At 43.4% G+C, this 16,893-nt stretch overlaps 1 protein-coding gene across 3 annotated transcripts in view; it reads right to left on the minus strand.

The window, feature by feature from the left end:
• SBF2 (SET binding factor 2) overlaps positions 1 to 13,180 on the minus strand; it is a 230,524-nt gene extending 217,344 nt beyond the window's left edge. For 2 of the 3 annotated variants that reach the window (XM_064425493.1, XM_064425489.1), the window contains exon 1: positions 12,980 to 13,180. In XM_064425493.1, coding sequence (XP_064281563.1) covers positions 12,980 to 13,034 — 55 coding nt within the window. In that variant the 5' untranslated portion in view covers positions 13,035 to 13,180. The remainder of the gene's footprint in view (positions 1 to 12,979) is intronic. The other variant, XM_064425488.1, reaches the window with a different exon arrangement.
• Between the last annotated feature and the right edge of the window lie 3,713 nt (positions 13,181 to 16,893).

Genomic DNA, 16,893 nt, shown 5'->3' on the forward strand with positions numbered 1-16,893 from the left:
GAATGCGAATTCTTAAAAATAATGCTGTATGCAAACTTCTTTGAAATCCACAGATATAAACTTTGAAACATCCCAAGTGTGACTGTGTATTTGTATTACTTCTAACTCCAGCAGTCTTCCCTAAAGCTGAACTGTGCATAATGTGAATTGCATTTTGCTCATGTAACACATGATATCTCACCTGATCTCCACACATAGCTAAACAAGCACTAAAAATTCTGGTAAATACCCACCTGACTGGAAAAAAAAAAAAAAAAAAAAATCAAACAGGAAGGCACAAAATAAATATAAATGTGTAAATGTGAATAATTATTATGGTATTTCAGGAGTTTTGAGAGTTCTCTTAAAATCATAATGTAAGAATAAAGTATGGTTCTGTGCTTGTGTTAAATCACCTATTTCCTTACTGCCATCTCCTGCCCCATAAATAAGCTACACTGCCAAGATTTGGCACATCCAAATGCACTTCCAGTGCATGCACCATTAGCAGTAAAAATAGTATTTTTTTAACTCCTCAATGCATATTTTGCAACTGCAAGAAACCGAAGGAACTGGTGGTCTGAAATGAGAGCACAAACAAAGAAAACAGAGTCAAATCCATGTCCTAGCAAACAATTAAATGCCAGTTGACTATGGACCCGTAATTAATTAGTAGAACATAACCCCTCCCTTCTGAGGTTGTGGCAGGCCCAGAATCTTAACTGGAGCATATTATAATGTGTCTGCCACAAAGGCAGGCAAACATTCTCCTAAGTGACAGTAAATCTGCTCTCACAAGTACAGCTGCTCCTTGCAGAGAGGTTTCCTACAGGAATGATGTCTGTGTGACCAATGGCCTTTAACCCAAATAAATAAATAAATACACAGTGACCCTGGTCTGAAGAAAAGTTAGTATTCAAGACACCCTGTTCCTTGTCTGTAGCAGCACTACCAGGGCCATTCCAGACAAAAGACCAAAATGTGCAGAAATACGTCACTAGTTCTGTTGTTTAGGAAATAATTGGCCAATTTGGTTCTCAAAGTCCCTGACTCTTAATATATCACCCTACTGAAATGCACCCCAAACAATCCAAAATTTAGTATGCTTAGGGACATCAACTTAACGTGCTTTCTGCAAATTTATTCACTACACACACTCAATCATATTTACAGCAGCATTAATTCTATCTCCCAGGCATGATATGTGAGCCATTGTGGGGTCCAATGCTCAGTTTTCGGTTTGCAGTTGGTTTTGGTTTGGTTTTGATTGAAGTTGCTGCAGGCTCAAACACAGAACATAACTGCACCTGTTATTTTAATATATAAACATATATACACAAAAATATTATATATATATGTGTGTGTGTGTGTGTGTGTGTGTGTATAGATACAGAAATTATTTATTTTCTGAAAGTGAAGATAATAGAGTAGTGGACAAGATAAGAATTCAAAGTGATCGTGAAAGACTGGGAAAAAAGTTATCAAAAGATGTTAAGAGTGTGACTAAGGAGAACTGCAAAGCTGCAGAGTCAGGTCAGATCACCTGACTGCACATATAGGGGATGGCCAAATGTGGTTTAGCTGAAAGGGATGTAGAGGTTAACGCAGATCATAAAGAGGCCCTCAGTGTTGTGATGTTGAGAGCTAAAAAAAAACCAAATAAAAAGCTGGGTGTGATGTCATGTCCAGTCTTTAGGGTTCTGGATCACAGAGACACAGACCACAGGGCTGAGCAGGACCTCTGGGATTCACCTAACCCGTTCCTGGCCCCTAAGCTGCAAATCCCAACACCACAGTGGTTTTGGGAGGGTTTTTTTTTCACAATTCCACACTGTTTATTTCTGAATTTACTGATGCCATACCAGAGTTTAGGCTGAAGTTTTACAGAGAACTGTCCCAACAAATTCCAAGAACTTTTCCACTAAGTGACAACAGCTAAATTAGAGACCATTGCTATGAATTCTTTCTCACCACTAAATGTACTTTAGCTTGTATTTATCAAAACTGCATTTCATCCAAAATTTGAACATTCTAGTCACTCAGTATCATGAGCTCTCTCTGGAGCCCTTCACCACAAGTTTATTCGGAATTACTTTAATTACTTTCTTTTAATCATCTGCAAGTCTCAAGCATTAAGTATTCCACTTCCTTTTTTACTTGATATTTACAGGTTGAACAAAAAAGGGTCTTCAAAATTAATTTTGGGAGTCCATGCCACCAGTTTTGCCCAGAACAGTGACCACCTGGACCCATCCTTTACCAGCAGGTCAAGAGAGGTGATTCTCTCCCCCTACTCTGCTCTCCAGACTTCACCTGGAGTGCTCCACCACCTCTGGGGGCCCCAAGAGAGGAAGGACAACCCAATCCAGTGGAAGGTGTCCCTGCCCATGGAACCAGAGGATCTTTAAGGTCCCTTCCAACCAGAACCATTCTATGATCCTTTAATCTACACATAACTCTTGAGACTCTTACCATTAAATCAGGAACAGCTTAGATTCAGACATGAAAATTTGCTGCTAATTAAGTTTGGCAAGACCATGTTGACAAAAACCTTGGTCCATCTGCTGCAAAAACTCTAGAAAACATATGGTCCTTTATACAACTACATTAAGATCACTAAAGTCCAAAGCTCCTCTTAGTAACCATCAAATGCAAAAGAATAAAAAAAATCCAGAGTTTTCATAAAACCATAAATGAAATCTAATAAAACAGACAATTTATGCTTTGGTCTCTGCAAATCTATTTTCAAAGCTTTAAGAGAACAGTTAAGACTAGGTAGGGAGTACAAACCAGACTTAGACAGTAAGTAATGAGGGTTTTCTACTGCTCATTTCTAGACTTTATATGGGGATTTTTAAACAGAACTATATTCTGAGTCTTCTGCTTCAGTATTTATTAGTAACCATGACTCTTCTTGTTTTCATATGAAACCTAAAACAAGAAGAATTACTGATTTTTGGGGAGTCAGGGAGGAGAAGGAGAAAAGAAATTAGGGATAGGAAACAACTCAACCCACAGACTTGATTATAACTTTAAGAACACTGGCTGAGAATAAGCAGAACACACAACTCGGTTGCAAAGGAAGACAGGAGATCCATAGGTTTTACTTTCCAGCATCCTATCCTTAGCCATCTCAAATTTGGGAAATGAAACATCTCTAAGGGTTTATTCCACAGACAGAAACAATGAGTTACAGACCAGTTAAGGCCTTCCTTTAAAAATTTATTATTGTTATTATTACTTCTATCTGAATCTTGCCTCCGGGTTTTCTAACTTCAAATAATGGTAAGCATATTCTCAAGAAAACAACAGATTATGAAAACAACAGTCTTCTGAGTTAGGCCTCTCAAATCCTACCTCACTGTAAAGAGCAACAATTCTCATTTTTTTTAGAACTAAGTATGGATGTAAACTGCTACCTTGTGTCTTCTACTAGGCTATCAGCAAGAAGAGCAGCTCTGATTATCAATTATCAATTGTCTAGAGACAAGTCTAGGGAACCCACATGTTCTTGAACTGCAGTCTTCCAAAAAAGGCTACTTACTAAAACACTGGCCACATTTTTGTAAATTAAAAACAAAAATAATAAAGAAACCTATAAACAAGCATGTAAACAATTTTGTAAGAATGCAAAAACATCTTACAAGATCACAAAGGCAGAAAGTGTGTTTTCTGAGCTCTTTTCAAGACCACTCTCTCACAAAAAATGAGTGCCAGTCTTGCCTCTTCCAAAAAGATGCCATGTGGCAACAGAACAAAATTATAAAAAAACAGCCTCCTCGAGATTATTTTGCTAAACATGTATGATCTCATCTCTTTTAATAATAAACACTATAAACAAAATATTTGGAAAACACGGTGCTGAAACAACAACCTAACAGAAGAGTCACAACTTGACTGGACGCTGTTGGCTCAGTGGCAAACCTGGTATCATTATTTATGCACGTTAATCAAACAGGAAAGAGAACCTTTTGAAAGAAGAGTTTTCAATTCCAAATCACAAACATGTGGCTCTCTATGGCTTTGTTTTCTTTTCAGTTGCCTGTAGCTGAAACAACACAGCCACTTGCTCTGGCTGTCCTGCTGAAGGGCAGTGCCATCACAGCTGCAGGCTGAGGACAACCTGCAAGGGGTTTTGGGATGTTCCAAACATCCCAAACTGGCACCAGGGTCCAAAATCGCTGCCTGCAGCTCAAGGCAAACCTGAGACCTTTACAGGTGCTCCCTGAACTCACTTCAGCCAAGTGGACCAGAATTTATCACTGAAAATAAGCATTCCAGGTTTAGTCACTATAAATTACCCAGGGAAGAAACATTCCTCTGCAACGCTTTGAACACCTGCATGGATTTCTGAACACAAACTGAATATTTATTATGACAGAAAACATCCTTTTATTCTGAGTGTATGCCTCGTTATCTTATTTGTTTTGGAAATATCACTAAAAGCATCCATTCCAAACCTTGGGCTTTCTACCACTGCTGAAACTTACTGATCATGAGAAACACATGCTAATTAGCTTCCTATTTTGCAGAAGCAAGCAGCTCCTGAAATGCATAAAATAATTCAATAATTGCACTTCTAAGAAATGTAGGGTGAATCCCAAGGCAGCAGCTCTTCCCTTCCTTTACAGGACATTCCAACTTGTTCCTCAGCTGCAGCTGGGCACAACCTATGGCTCAGGCAGAGACCCCAGGCTAAGACACTTGACAAAAAGCAAATTCTACCTGGCAGCCCACAGCCTAAAAGAGAAAGACTCTAAATAGATTAAATTACCCCCCAAAAATATGGGGGGGAAATATGGCTTTAAATCCATGTTTTAGGAAGGCTTTAAAAATTTGTTTTATCACCAATTTTTCTCTGAAACCTTTTTAAAAATTATATATTCTTAAAAATATCTGCTTCTCTGTTCATGAACTATAAAACAAGAAGAAAGAAAATGGAAATCCTCTTGTAAGTTCTACTGGAATGTTTTGTATTAAACCTAGTTTAAAAATAGCATATACCAACAATATAGACCAGTAACAGCCCAGTCATCACACGAGCTTCATAAAACTACTATGTGTTTTTCTGGGAAAATAGATTAATTATGAAGAAACAGCTCTGCAGAACAAAGCATGTGGCTTTCTTCTATTTTTATGCAATTTGCATGTTTATGAAAAGCAGTCTGTGTAATAGAATTAAAAAAAAACAGCTTTCCTAATTTTTTTGACAAGTACAGTATGCCCATTCAACAATATTTCAAGAATTAAAATTCCATTACAGATGAATTTATGACAAGGTCACAACTTTGTCTTTCGAGTCTTGAGCATTTTATTAGTCACACATACAGCTTATTCTTACTGCCATTTAGGAATTAGATTTACAGTCCAGAGAACAATAGTCACAAAAAAGGACAAGCGTTCTTCGTCCAAACCATGTTAAATGTACAAATTTAAACTGTGGAAGGCTTCAACACAGTGGTCAAGCTAAAAGGTTTACTGGGCTTTAACTGGTGCAGTTACAACTAAGAAACAAAAGTGTGATGTTTTTTAGATACACAAATAACAGCTACAGGCATCACTAATGGTGCTCTATCTTGTTCTTTAACTATTTTCAATTTTTTTTTTTACTTAAACTAAATGCACCATATAAAGTCTCAATGGTTGACATCTGCTTCCAGCTCAATTATTTCAGTAAAATTTCACACCAAATACTTTTTCGGCTTCCAAGAAATAAGACTGGGGAGAAAAGGATTTTTTTTTTGGCCTAAACTAAAATTCTACCAAACATGCTTTTAGGCCCAAAATTTACAGAAGGGACAAAACCTGGCCCTGGTGCTTGTGTGATGAATTGGAATGTGTTTATTTAAAGATGAAAACCATAAAAAATCAGACTGAGTGGCCAAGAGGACTTCATCTCAGAAAACCACAGAGTAGATAAAGAGAGTTAAATGGATACTGAGAGTGAGAGAAGGAAGAAGGAAGTGAGAGAGATGATAAGGCAGAGATTCTTCTGGAGTAAACCTAGAAGACAGAAAGCATTCTAAAATAGCAGAATGTGTCAAAGAGCAAGCAGGAGGAGTGGCCAATGTCTTGTGAAGGGTTCCTAAGGCACGAGGAAGGGCAGCCCACTACAGAGTCTGGCAACATTCTGTACTCCTGGCATCACTGACCACAGCAGCCGGCAAAAGGAGCTCAACAAAACCCACAACCTTCCACAAACGAAGTCAAGGTTCCAGAAAGAAGAGCTGTCATCCCTTTTCACCCACAAGCATCTGAGAACTCCTCTGCCAGAATGTCTCATCTTCCTTCCAGCTGCTACTCCAGCAGACCCAACCCGACACTCTAACATTTAAAAAAGTCATTTTCTGTCCTGCTTCAGATTGATCCAAGTGTCAGATAATGGATTTTCTGGGGTTTTAAATCCTAGAAAACAACAAATGAACCACGGTAAAAGGACAGGATAAGGACACTATTATTACCTTCTATTTTTTCCCCCTTGAATTTCTTTCTGAGTGATTGATTTTGTAAGCCCAGTAACATTCCTTGGTCTCTTTTTATCCACTGAGGTCTCCCATGGTCCAATGGGGTTTTGCATGCAACTATCCTGAATTTGTATCCAGAATTATGATGAGTTTGTTTTTTCTGTCTCTCAGCTTTCCTCCACAACAGCTACACATAACCCCAGACTGTACTGTCACCAAGTGCTGGTTCTGGCTGCAGCAATGACAGCCCGTCACCCACGTCCAGCTCAGTGGAAATTTTGTGGTTATTTTGACACCTACAACACAACACTACCAGAAAGGAAACAAAGAATTCAAGCTCTGTTCAATGACTGCATTTTTTCATAGTACTCAATCTCTGCAGAAGATTGAAAATTGAGGACTGTAAACATTAGAGACATGAAATCAGGATCTATCTAGTCACTAGCAGATAAGCAATAACCAGCATGTTCTTGGCTCAATGAGCAGGGATTTAGCTGCCAAATCCCAATCAACACTAATTGGATTGTCCTTGACTTCAGAACATACCACTGACACCACAGGAGTAATTTATTTCAACAAAGACATATAAATGGAACACAATTCCCAAAACGCCAAGCAGAAGAAAATTAATTTCATCAATACTGATAATGCCATTGTTAGAAATAATTTTTTTCACTATAGAAGAAAGGAGCCTGAAAGTCTCATGCTACTGCAAAGAGGAGTGGGAGGAGAGACGACCCAAAGGAAAAGCTCCTACTCAGCAGTAGATATTTGCAGGACACAACTTTCACTGACAGCTATCACGGCTGGACTGTGAATCTGCAAATGATGCCACAGTGACTGTGGTTTTCCTTTGTGAGCACCAGTAACTGGGGAGGTAGTTGGTACTTTAAATTGATGTCAGAGAACTACCACAGCAGTGTAATTCTCTGCCTCGCTGTTACAAGACAAGACTGTTATGTTTGGGGCATTGGAGAAGTTAAATGTCAGTCTCATTGTCCCTCCACTGAAAAATATGATTGTGGTTATAGAAGGCCAGGGCTTACACAGCACTCAGGCTTGCATAACAAACTGTTTGCCATGAACAGGCTGCAGGAAAAGTGTCTTTTTGTCAGATAATCCACAAAGCTAACCCAGGACAGAACAGGGAAGAGAGAGTTCCTTGACTGTAATTTAGTCACAAAGATAGGAAATGCTACTTCCCTCAGCATAATCTCTGTGCTCGTATTTCAGAACAAATGAAGATAGCTTACAAAGAAAAAAAAATCAGCCTCCAAAAATATTTTAGTTTAAAATGAAAGGCTGAGAAAGAAGTGTTTTTATTGTTGTTGTTGTTATTATAATGCAAGACTGAGTGAGTAAAGAGTCGAAAATCCAAGTTCTTTAGAAATATTCATTACAGACATGTGAGGGAAAGAAGATCTCCATGATTTCTGTTGATTTTAAGATTTCTCCAAAATGAGAAATCCATACACCAAAATCAAAATAATTTTTTTAAGTCAACATTATGTACTAGAAGCAACTGCTTAAATATCTTTTAGGAATACATGCTACCAAAAAATAATGGGGGTCCTCCAAGCAGACTTTCAAGAGAGCTTTATCTCACAAAAGAAACCAAATCAAACAAACAAACACCACCACAATCAAAACAAACAAAATCGCGTTATGGAAATATATTTTCCTCAATCTGTTTCAGCACAGTGTTGTGGAATCTGTTGTATTTGTAAAGTAAAGCACAAGGTTTGGAGGAAGAGATCACTTCATCAACTAACTGGTTTACAAGTATTTGGGGTGCCATGCCCTGCCCAGCCAACGGCAGCCACGTCCTAGCAGCACACGGGCACACTCCTGCTTTCTGCTCCACTTCCAGCCCTGCTCTTGATGCTTCACTCCACTGCAGCTACAACAATTCCCCTGCCACAAGAAGGATTTCGTTTTTGTTGTGTTTTTAATCCCTTTGAGATTTCCCTGGATTGCATTTGAATCAAATTAAGCTGCAGCACAGATAAGAAAGCTACTGAAGTAACAGCTTTATTTCCTTATTTTTCTACATTTTGTTTTACAGAGATTGGATGCCATGGCATCAAGCAATCATCCACTCCTTATACACACACTAGCTCAGTGAAATGCCCAACTATACAGCAAATACACCAGAAAATCCTCAGATATTATATTCTTCACAGGCAAAATCTGCTCACAGGAAAAAAAGAATCAGACAACTCAATTTAGAAATTTCTCCCACTCCATCAACAATCACTTGTCTTGTTCAAAATCCTCTGAGATACAAAGCTATGTTACACAATAAGGGCTTTCCTGAAGAGGAGTTGATAAAAATCAGAACAGAAACAACCACAACAGAGCCTACACATGTTATACCACCATTTATCAGTTGTGACAACAGCCAAATAAAACTGCTATGCTGTTGGAAGCCTTCTGTCCTACACATTGCAACTGCACAAAGAATCAAGAACAAATCATTCCTCTGTCCTCTCAGAGCGACCAAACCCCACAGAAAACATCTTGCTCCTTTTTTCTCCTTTAACTTCTGGTTAAAAAAGGTTTTCTCCTTTAACTTCTGGGTACAAAACAGCATCCTACAGGAAAGCTGCTATGGGTGTATGGGAAATTATGAAATCCAGTCTTTGGATCCTCTCTTCTTTATCCTTACCTTTCAGCTGCTGAGCTAAGGAAGACACAGAATGTTTTCTCTTTTACCTTTTTCAAGGAGCACTGTATGTAGATTCTAGGGATAGGTTTATGATTAGGCCTTATACCAGCAAAACCAAACAAAACAAAAAATGTATTTTCTCATGCTCTTCTGTGATCTTTGCAAACATCTGTGTTCCTCCTAAATCCCATCCGCATTCCATTATTCAGACATATTAAATGAGAACTTTTTGGTGAAGCACATCAAACACACTTCAAAATCCATGAAAAAATAAAAAGCATGAACAGTAAGGTCTCCTGGGATTTCTCCTCGCTGTTAGCCCAGAATGCCTACATTTGGTAGCACCTTTGCTCCTTTCAGAGACTTCCGTAAGTGCCTTTAGTAGCGAGTTATGTAACAGCTTTATATTGTGCTGATATGCTGGGGGGAAACGTGGTTATCTACCTCAGCCAAGGTTCAGCTGAAGGCAAAATACACTAAGGTTGGTTGCTTTACTCTGTGTATCACTGAAATCCCTCATGCTTTCACTGTTAGAACAAAAAAAAAAAAAGGGGGGGGGTTAGTAAAGCTGGGGGATTTAAAAATCTGGCTTCTCCAACTCTGTCAGGACACTGAACATGCACTTCTGACAGCAGCTACTGCTGCTGCAGCTCTGAGCAGTGGCTCAGAATGAGTTCTTAAAATACACAACTGCCATTAAAACTATAATCCATGGAAGCTGTTTTATGGTGAGAGACACAGACTGAGCAACCTAAGCGGGAATACAGACCAGTGTACCTGAAAGACAGAAAAAGCTGGGTGAATCAGGTCACCCTCAACACCACAAAGACTCCTCAACTCCTAAGTGCCTGCAACTCTGCTGACACTTGTCAACAGCAAAGCTCATTCTCTGCTCAGGCAGAGCCTCTGTGCAACTTGCCAAGCATGAATGAGCTGCCTGTTAGGCAAATTATCCAAGGGCTCCCATTAGTTTCCCTGGAGCGTGTAGGACACCAAGGCTCCTCACTAACTTCTTTGTGCCCAAGGCTCTAGGACCATTTAGGCTGATCTAAATTCAGGGTGCATTGATGTGTCTTTCAGCATGCTCCTGACCCTCCTCCATGCCAATACTGGCATTCATCTGACATCCTGGTGAGCCAACACTGAAAAATGAGCAAAAAAGGAATCCAAGGACAGTAACATAGGTAACACACCCAGCAAGAAAGGTCTTTTGGACAGGTCAGCATCCTAAAGTGAGCTGGATCCAAAGGAAGATTTAACACAATAGGAATGGCAGCACTAGGACTGCTGTGACATCAATTTACACAGGCCTAGACCAGAACAGGAATGGACTTTCACATGCCTGACTCCCAAAGGACACTCTCTGGTTTATTTGAGGACAATAATCACTTCCCCTGCAGACTATGCTGGATAAAAACTTGTAGCATGAGTAACAAAATTGTTCCAAAACAAGAAAAATCTACAGATCTGCTCCTAAACTGCATAAACATTGCATTTTAGATATTTACAGTGAATGTTGTTTGAGTAAAGCCAGAAAATCATCACCTTAACCACATTTTCAGGGGTAAGATATTGGCACATGTAAATAAATCCATAAAAGCAGTGAGGGGAGAGCCAGCAGACCCAGTGGGGCTTTCCTGGGAGAGCAGCCACTACTGTAAACACCCTTCCCTATAAACCACAAGTGTTTATCATCCAAATGCTGCTGACACACAGGTTGGGGGGAAGGGTACAGCATCTTTGTTTGCTTGTTTACACAAAGCTATTCCACAGATTATGCCTGGGAAAAAAAGAAAAAGAACCACTACAAAATGTAATTACACTCAGCATTAAAATCAAGCACATGAAAACCAAGCCAGAAGGTAGCTGGAGATGAAAAAAAAATAGGAGAGAAAAAAAAAAGGAACATACTTAAAAATATAAAAGCTTCAAGGGTAGCTAGTCTATAATCCTAGAAATGTTTGTCCCTGCTTTTCATATAGAAGGAAGCATAATAAACACATCAAAAACTACATTTTTGTAAGAAAAAAAAAAGGTCAGTACTCCATGTATTATGGGATTGCATGTGGGGGTAAAGGAATCTGGAAAACAATGCATGCCTAGTCTTCAACAGAATGTTGTTCCTTCAAGCATTTTTCTTATGAAGCATTAAAGTAGCAACAAGTAATTTAAATAATAAAGTCTAAACACGGGCATGACCTTTTTAAATTAAGGTTCAGGAGTTATTTCTGAATCTGCTCAATTTCTGAATCTGCTCAATTTCTGGATCTGCTCAATTTCTGGATCTGCTCAATTTCTGAATCTGCTCAATTTCTGGATCTGCTCAATTTCTGGATCTGCTCAATTTCTGGATCTGCTCAATTTCTGGATCTGCTCAATTTCTGGATCTGCTCAATTTCTGAATCTGCTCAATTTCTGGATCTGCTCAATTTCTGAATCTGCTCAATTTCACCCATGCAAGCAATTCTACCAAACTTCATGAAACAATTTACGTATGGGAAGTTAAACACATACTTAAATACTACAGATGAAGACATTTTACAGACATAAAGCTTTCCAATGCAATCTGTAATTTCACTTCACACACTCTGTCAGATTGATCATAGCCACGAAGCAAGCAGCCTACTTGCTTTGTCTTCTTAAAGTACATCTGGGTTTTTTGGTTGCTTTTTTGTTTTGATTTGAATTCTCTCTAATTTTGTCAGGGGAAATGTTCCAAACAGGAGAGAGGCAAAAGGAAAGATCTTTATTTTTAAAATAAAACACTTCCCATTTCACATGGCTTGATTTTGACAGTACAATTAGGACAAACCTATTATCAAATGGAGTGGGAGGGGAAACCAGGATGTAATTAAGAGAATAATAATTGCAGAATAGTAAAATCCAAGACACCCTTAGCAGAACTTTGTAAGACACTGCATCTTTAAACACACAAATATAATGATTTCTCTAAAAATTATGTTTCTTTTTTAAAAACCCCATGGTCCGAGTTTATTAGCTGCACTTTTTGAATTAACAGTACAGACTACACGCAACTGCTACTTCAAAGAATTACTCTGAGTAACAAACTTGAGTGTTGTTTGGTTTATGCACAGTCAAATAAATTAGAGAACATTCGACTGTTTAAAATACTGTTTATTAACAACATACATTCAAAGGAGCGCTCTGAAATACGCAGCACAAACACATTCCAGTTGACAATCACTTCGTTTTCCAGTCAATTCAAACACTGATTTGAGATCTCTGCAGCAACAAAGCTGGTACCGTAACGGAGAGTTACGTAACACAAACCACTCTCTCTTTGCCCACAAAACGACAGCAGACACCACCACTTCCCTTTCCCCCAGCGGGCAGCACGCATCCCGAGGCTTTAGGAAGAGCACCCGTTCCTCCCCCACCGGGAGCCCGGGGGATGCGGCACCGCTCAGCGGGGATGGCTGCGGGCGAGCGGGCAAACCCCGCTGCTGGCCCAGCGCAGCCTTTGTTCTCCCGGGAGGCGCGGCTGTCGCGCCCCAGCCGGCGGGACACAGGTGGGGACCCGCGGGGCCCGGCACGGCCGCGGGCCCCGTTTGAAGCGGCCGCGCTTTGGGGAAGGAGCCGCAGCCGCAGCCGGCGGGCGGGGCGGGCCGGGGCTGCCCCGGCCGGGCGGTGCAGGAGCCCCTGCGCTTCCCCCCTCGGGAAAGGGGGATTAACCCTTGGCTCGCCCCGCTGCCCTCACCCCCTCCTCCCCCGGCCGGACGCGCGCCCCGAGCGCGCCGCAGTCTCCTCCTCCCGCGGCCCGGCCGGAGGCGGGCGGGGGCCGGGGCCGGGCAGGAGCGCGGGGAGCGGCCAGGCACGGCGGGGCAGCGCTGCGCGCAGCCACACCTACCTGTCTTCTCGTGGTCATAGCCCACCACGATGAAGTAGTCGGCCAGCCTGGCCATGGCTGCGCGGGGCGCGCCTCGGCCTCGGCACCCCAGCGGCTGCGGCGGCGGCTCGGGGCAGGCTCAGCATCCTCCGCTCCGCGCCCGCCGCAGGAGGAACGGCACCACCTCAGCCATGTTGGAGGCGCGGGCACGCCGTGCGCCTGCGCGCCGCCCGGACCGCTCGCCGTGACCCCGGGGCTGGGCGGGGGCTGGGGCGGCCCGGCCCGGCTGTCCCGCAGTGCCGCTGCCCCGGGCCGAGCGCCGTGCCGGCACGCCGCTGCCAGCGCCGCGGCCTCCCTCCGCAGCCCCCCGCGGGCGGGGAGGGCCCGGCGGGGGAGGTCCGCGCCCCGCCCGAGCGGGGCTTTGTCTCCCGGCAGCCTCCCGCTGTGCGGTGGCCGCCCGGGGGGCAGCGGGTCCGGAGCTCGTTGCCCTCACAAAAGTCACTCGCGGCGGGACGGAGCGCTCTGCGTACCCGGGGGAGCCAAGTGTTTGAGCGGGGCTGCACCTCGCCGCTCCCGCGAGGAGCCGCCGGGGCCGGGCATCGCCCTCGCCGGGGCTCCGCGGAAATGGAAGCCGGCGGCGAGGGAATCGGGGATCGCGCTTCCAGCCATGTGTCCCGGCCGCGTTCTGTCCGGGGTGTGCGGGACGCGCCGCGGCGGGGGGAGCCGTGCCGCGGCCCCGCTGCGCTCTGCGGCGGTGCCGAGGGTGGGCGCGGGGGTCTCGGCCCGGCCCCCTCACAGCAGCACCCGCGGCGCGGAGCGGGCTGTGCTGCCCGGCACGGCCCGGCCCGGCCCGGCACGGCCCTGCTGCTCCCCGGGGCACCGGCCAGCGGTGCCTCGGCGTGACCCGCGCGGCCTCGGCCGTGCTGGGCCGGGCACGGGCGGTGGCCGCTGGGGCGCTGCCGTGGTGCTGTTTATAACGTGCAGATGAGGCAGGCACCTTTCGGACAGTGGCCCTCGAAAGCACGGTGGACTTTGCCAGCAGTCACGGAGATGCGGAGGATAAACGAGCGGAAAGTAGAGCGCTTGGGTGGCTGGAGAGCCTGCAAAAACCACTCGGATAAGCTTCTATGTACGTCCCGTTTGACAGCGCAGACAGAAGAAGCAGCGTGGAGAACATGGGTTGCATTGCTCCGCAGTCGTGGGTACTGAGCTGGGTGTGGAAATGCTGGATTCGCTCCTGACGATCCACCCTGACAGGGACCCAGCAGACAGTCATTAGTGGTCTCAGAGACATTTCTGCTTCAAACACGCCGTTCTTACACCTCTTAGCTGGGACATAGTGATGCAGTGTCTTGCTGATAAACCAGATGCAGATTGGTCAGGAAGCTTCAAGCAGCGTTCCGCTTGTGCCTTCTCAGTGGAGGGCAGAGGTTGACATCTCGGAGTCATCAGCTTCGTGATTTAGCTGTTTTGGAGCAAATGACATGTGTAAGGATCCAATCCTAATACATTTCCTTGTTTAGGAGTAAAGAAAAATGTGTAATATATACATCAAAAAGATTGACCGTACTTTTTGAGAAAGAGATGCACTCTGCGGGGTCAGTCACTTTAAGAGTCAGGTAGGAATATCTTTGTTAAGGTGTACACAGGCATTTTGGTTGCAGGACATAACAACAGTTCACAAAAGCAAAGGATCCTGTTCTGTACAGCTAAACCTGAAGGAAAGTTTAAAGACACAAGAAATTATCTAATTTGGATCTGGAATGGGACCTTAGAGTTATCATATCTGCACTCATAAAAAGAGTCAATATGCAATAACAATTCTCAATAATAAAATCTCCCTGCTCTTCTAACACAGCTCCTCTCGCAGGAGAGAATCACTCACACCTTTCCCAGAGCACTGAAAAATGCTGGTTCCAGAGAAAGGTGTTTATTTAGTCATTTCCCAATAATGCTAGTGCTCACTTTACAGCCTTGCTCCTTTTGCCATCTAGATCAGTACAGCCAAAGTTTATAAAGTTTATAAGAAATGGCAGATCTTAAAGAAGAAATAGGAAGTTCAGTTGAGCTTATTCATTTCACAGAATCACAGAGTGGTTTGGGTCAGGAGGGATCTTACAGATCATCTTGTTCCAACCCTCCTGCAAGGATCATGCCACTAGACCAGGTTGCTCAGATCCATCCAACCACACCACAAACACTTCCAGGGATGTGGCATCCACAACTTCTCTGGGCAACTTCCCTAAGTACAGAGCAGTCCTACGTTCTTATAGGACAAATGAAGAAGAGGAGCAGACACAGTGTTTGTTCACCTAAATTGTCATGAAAAGTGAAACTGAATGCTCATCCAGAGCACCCATCCTTCATTCCCTCACTTGCAGCAGGGTAGCCCAGCTCCTCACAGGAGAAGCAGGGGCTCACAGAGGACACCAAGGCACGGGTCTCCACAAGCACCTAGTCATGTACTTACTCCAGGGGAAGAATTGCAAGCCTGCAGCCTCTCCAAGAGCCTGAAAGCACTCAAGGGACAATGTTGCCACACTCACATTGTGCACTTGCCAACAACAAGGTGTGAACGTCCACAATACCTTCTACAGTTCACTCCTCCTTCAGGAAACAGAGAATTCACGCTCTGCCCGCAGTCTCTATCCCGTGTCACCCCAACCCCTGCCAGAACAGGGGGCAGCCATGAGCCTGACCAGATTTCCCCTACCAACAGACATCCCCCACTCACTTTGGAGGCTTTCTTTGATGTACTCAAACCTGTCAGACAAAAGGCTCACCAAAGCACCTCCAGCAGGACTACCGAAATGGAATCAGCCCTTTGTCACTGTGCTCTTGGCACGGAGAGAACTGGCTGAGTGCAGGCACTGACAGTGAGGTTTTTCTGTGTGGAGCTTGACTGAGCTTTTAGATCCTTCAGGGGGTGCCATTCTTCTATTAGTATTATCTTTCTGCTGATTTCACGCAGCCTGAAATACAATCAAGTCTATTCATACTCATGGCATATGAATTCAGAACAATTTGTTTAAACAAAGTGAAACATGCAAAGGCACTTCCACTGGCTTCAAACAACAGTTTCCTTCCATAATTAGCACAGAATATGTGCCTCACTGATTCCCCATTGCTACCCCACAGATTTTAGACCTTTTCTTTTCATATAAATCTCAGCCTGAATAAAATGCTCTATAAACAGCAACTCATCTTCACCATGTCCCTGCCAGAGCAGATACTTGTTGTAGGGTCTTCGGTATGGGAGCACCAAGAGGCTGAGTGGTACACCCAGGATAAGCAGTAAACAGGAGCTGGCTGCTCCTCCAGGCCAGCTTCCCACCTCGGATGAGGCAGCATCCAGGACACCCCGCACTTCACATCACACACTGGTCTTGCTGAACTGCTTGGCATTGCCTCAGACTCTCACAGCTTGTGAGTGATATTGCTATGGAACATTCTGTGGAGTTTTTTGGGGGTTTTTTTGGTTTGGTTTTTTTTTTAAGGAAATAACTATTTGTGGCATAATTTTTTTAAAAAAATTGGTCACTGTTACATCACAGTACCAATTGAGTGACTATTGCTCATTCCCAAACTGCCTGAGAATGCAAGTTCATAGAAAGAACAAAATGAGCATCTGAACAAAGAACATGATGTTTTGTGGCAGATTTGAACCAGCTTCACCTGCTAACGCCCTTTCACAAATCACATCAGCAACAAACTGATCATTTATGTGTCAGAGTTTGCCACCTCATGAATTTGCATGAAGTAATTTTGTATCACTGGGATGATAGTTACAGTCAGTATGGAAGAAATGTGAGAGTTGTGTTGCTACTGTTATTACTATTTCCTAAATCAACATAGGATTTTTTTCTGCATTGTTTGGCTTAGAGTATACAAAACACACTTCCCGTTTAAGCCAAAGATTTTAATGAGGGATTTTC

Source organism: Passer domesticus, chromosome 6, assembly GCF_036417665.1.
Source record: "Passer domesticus isolate bPasDom1 chromosome 6, bPasDom1.hap1, whole genome shotgun sequence".
Taxonomy (NCBI): Eukaryota; Metazoa; Chordata; class Aves; order Passeriformes; family Passeridae; genus Passer; species Passer domesticus.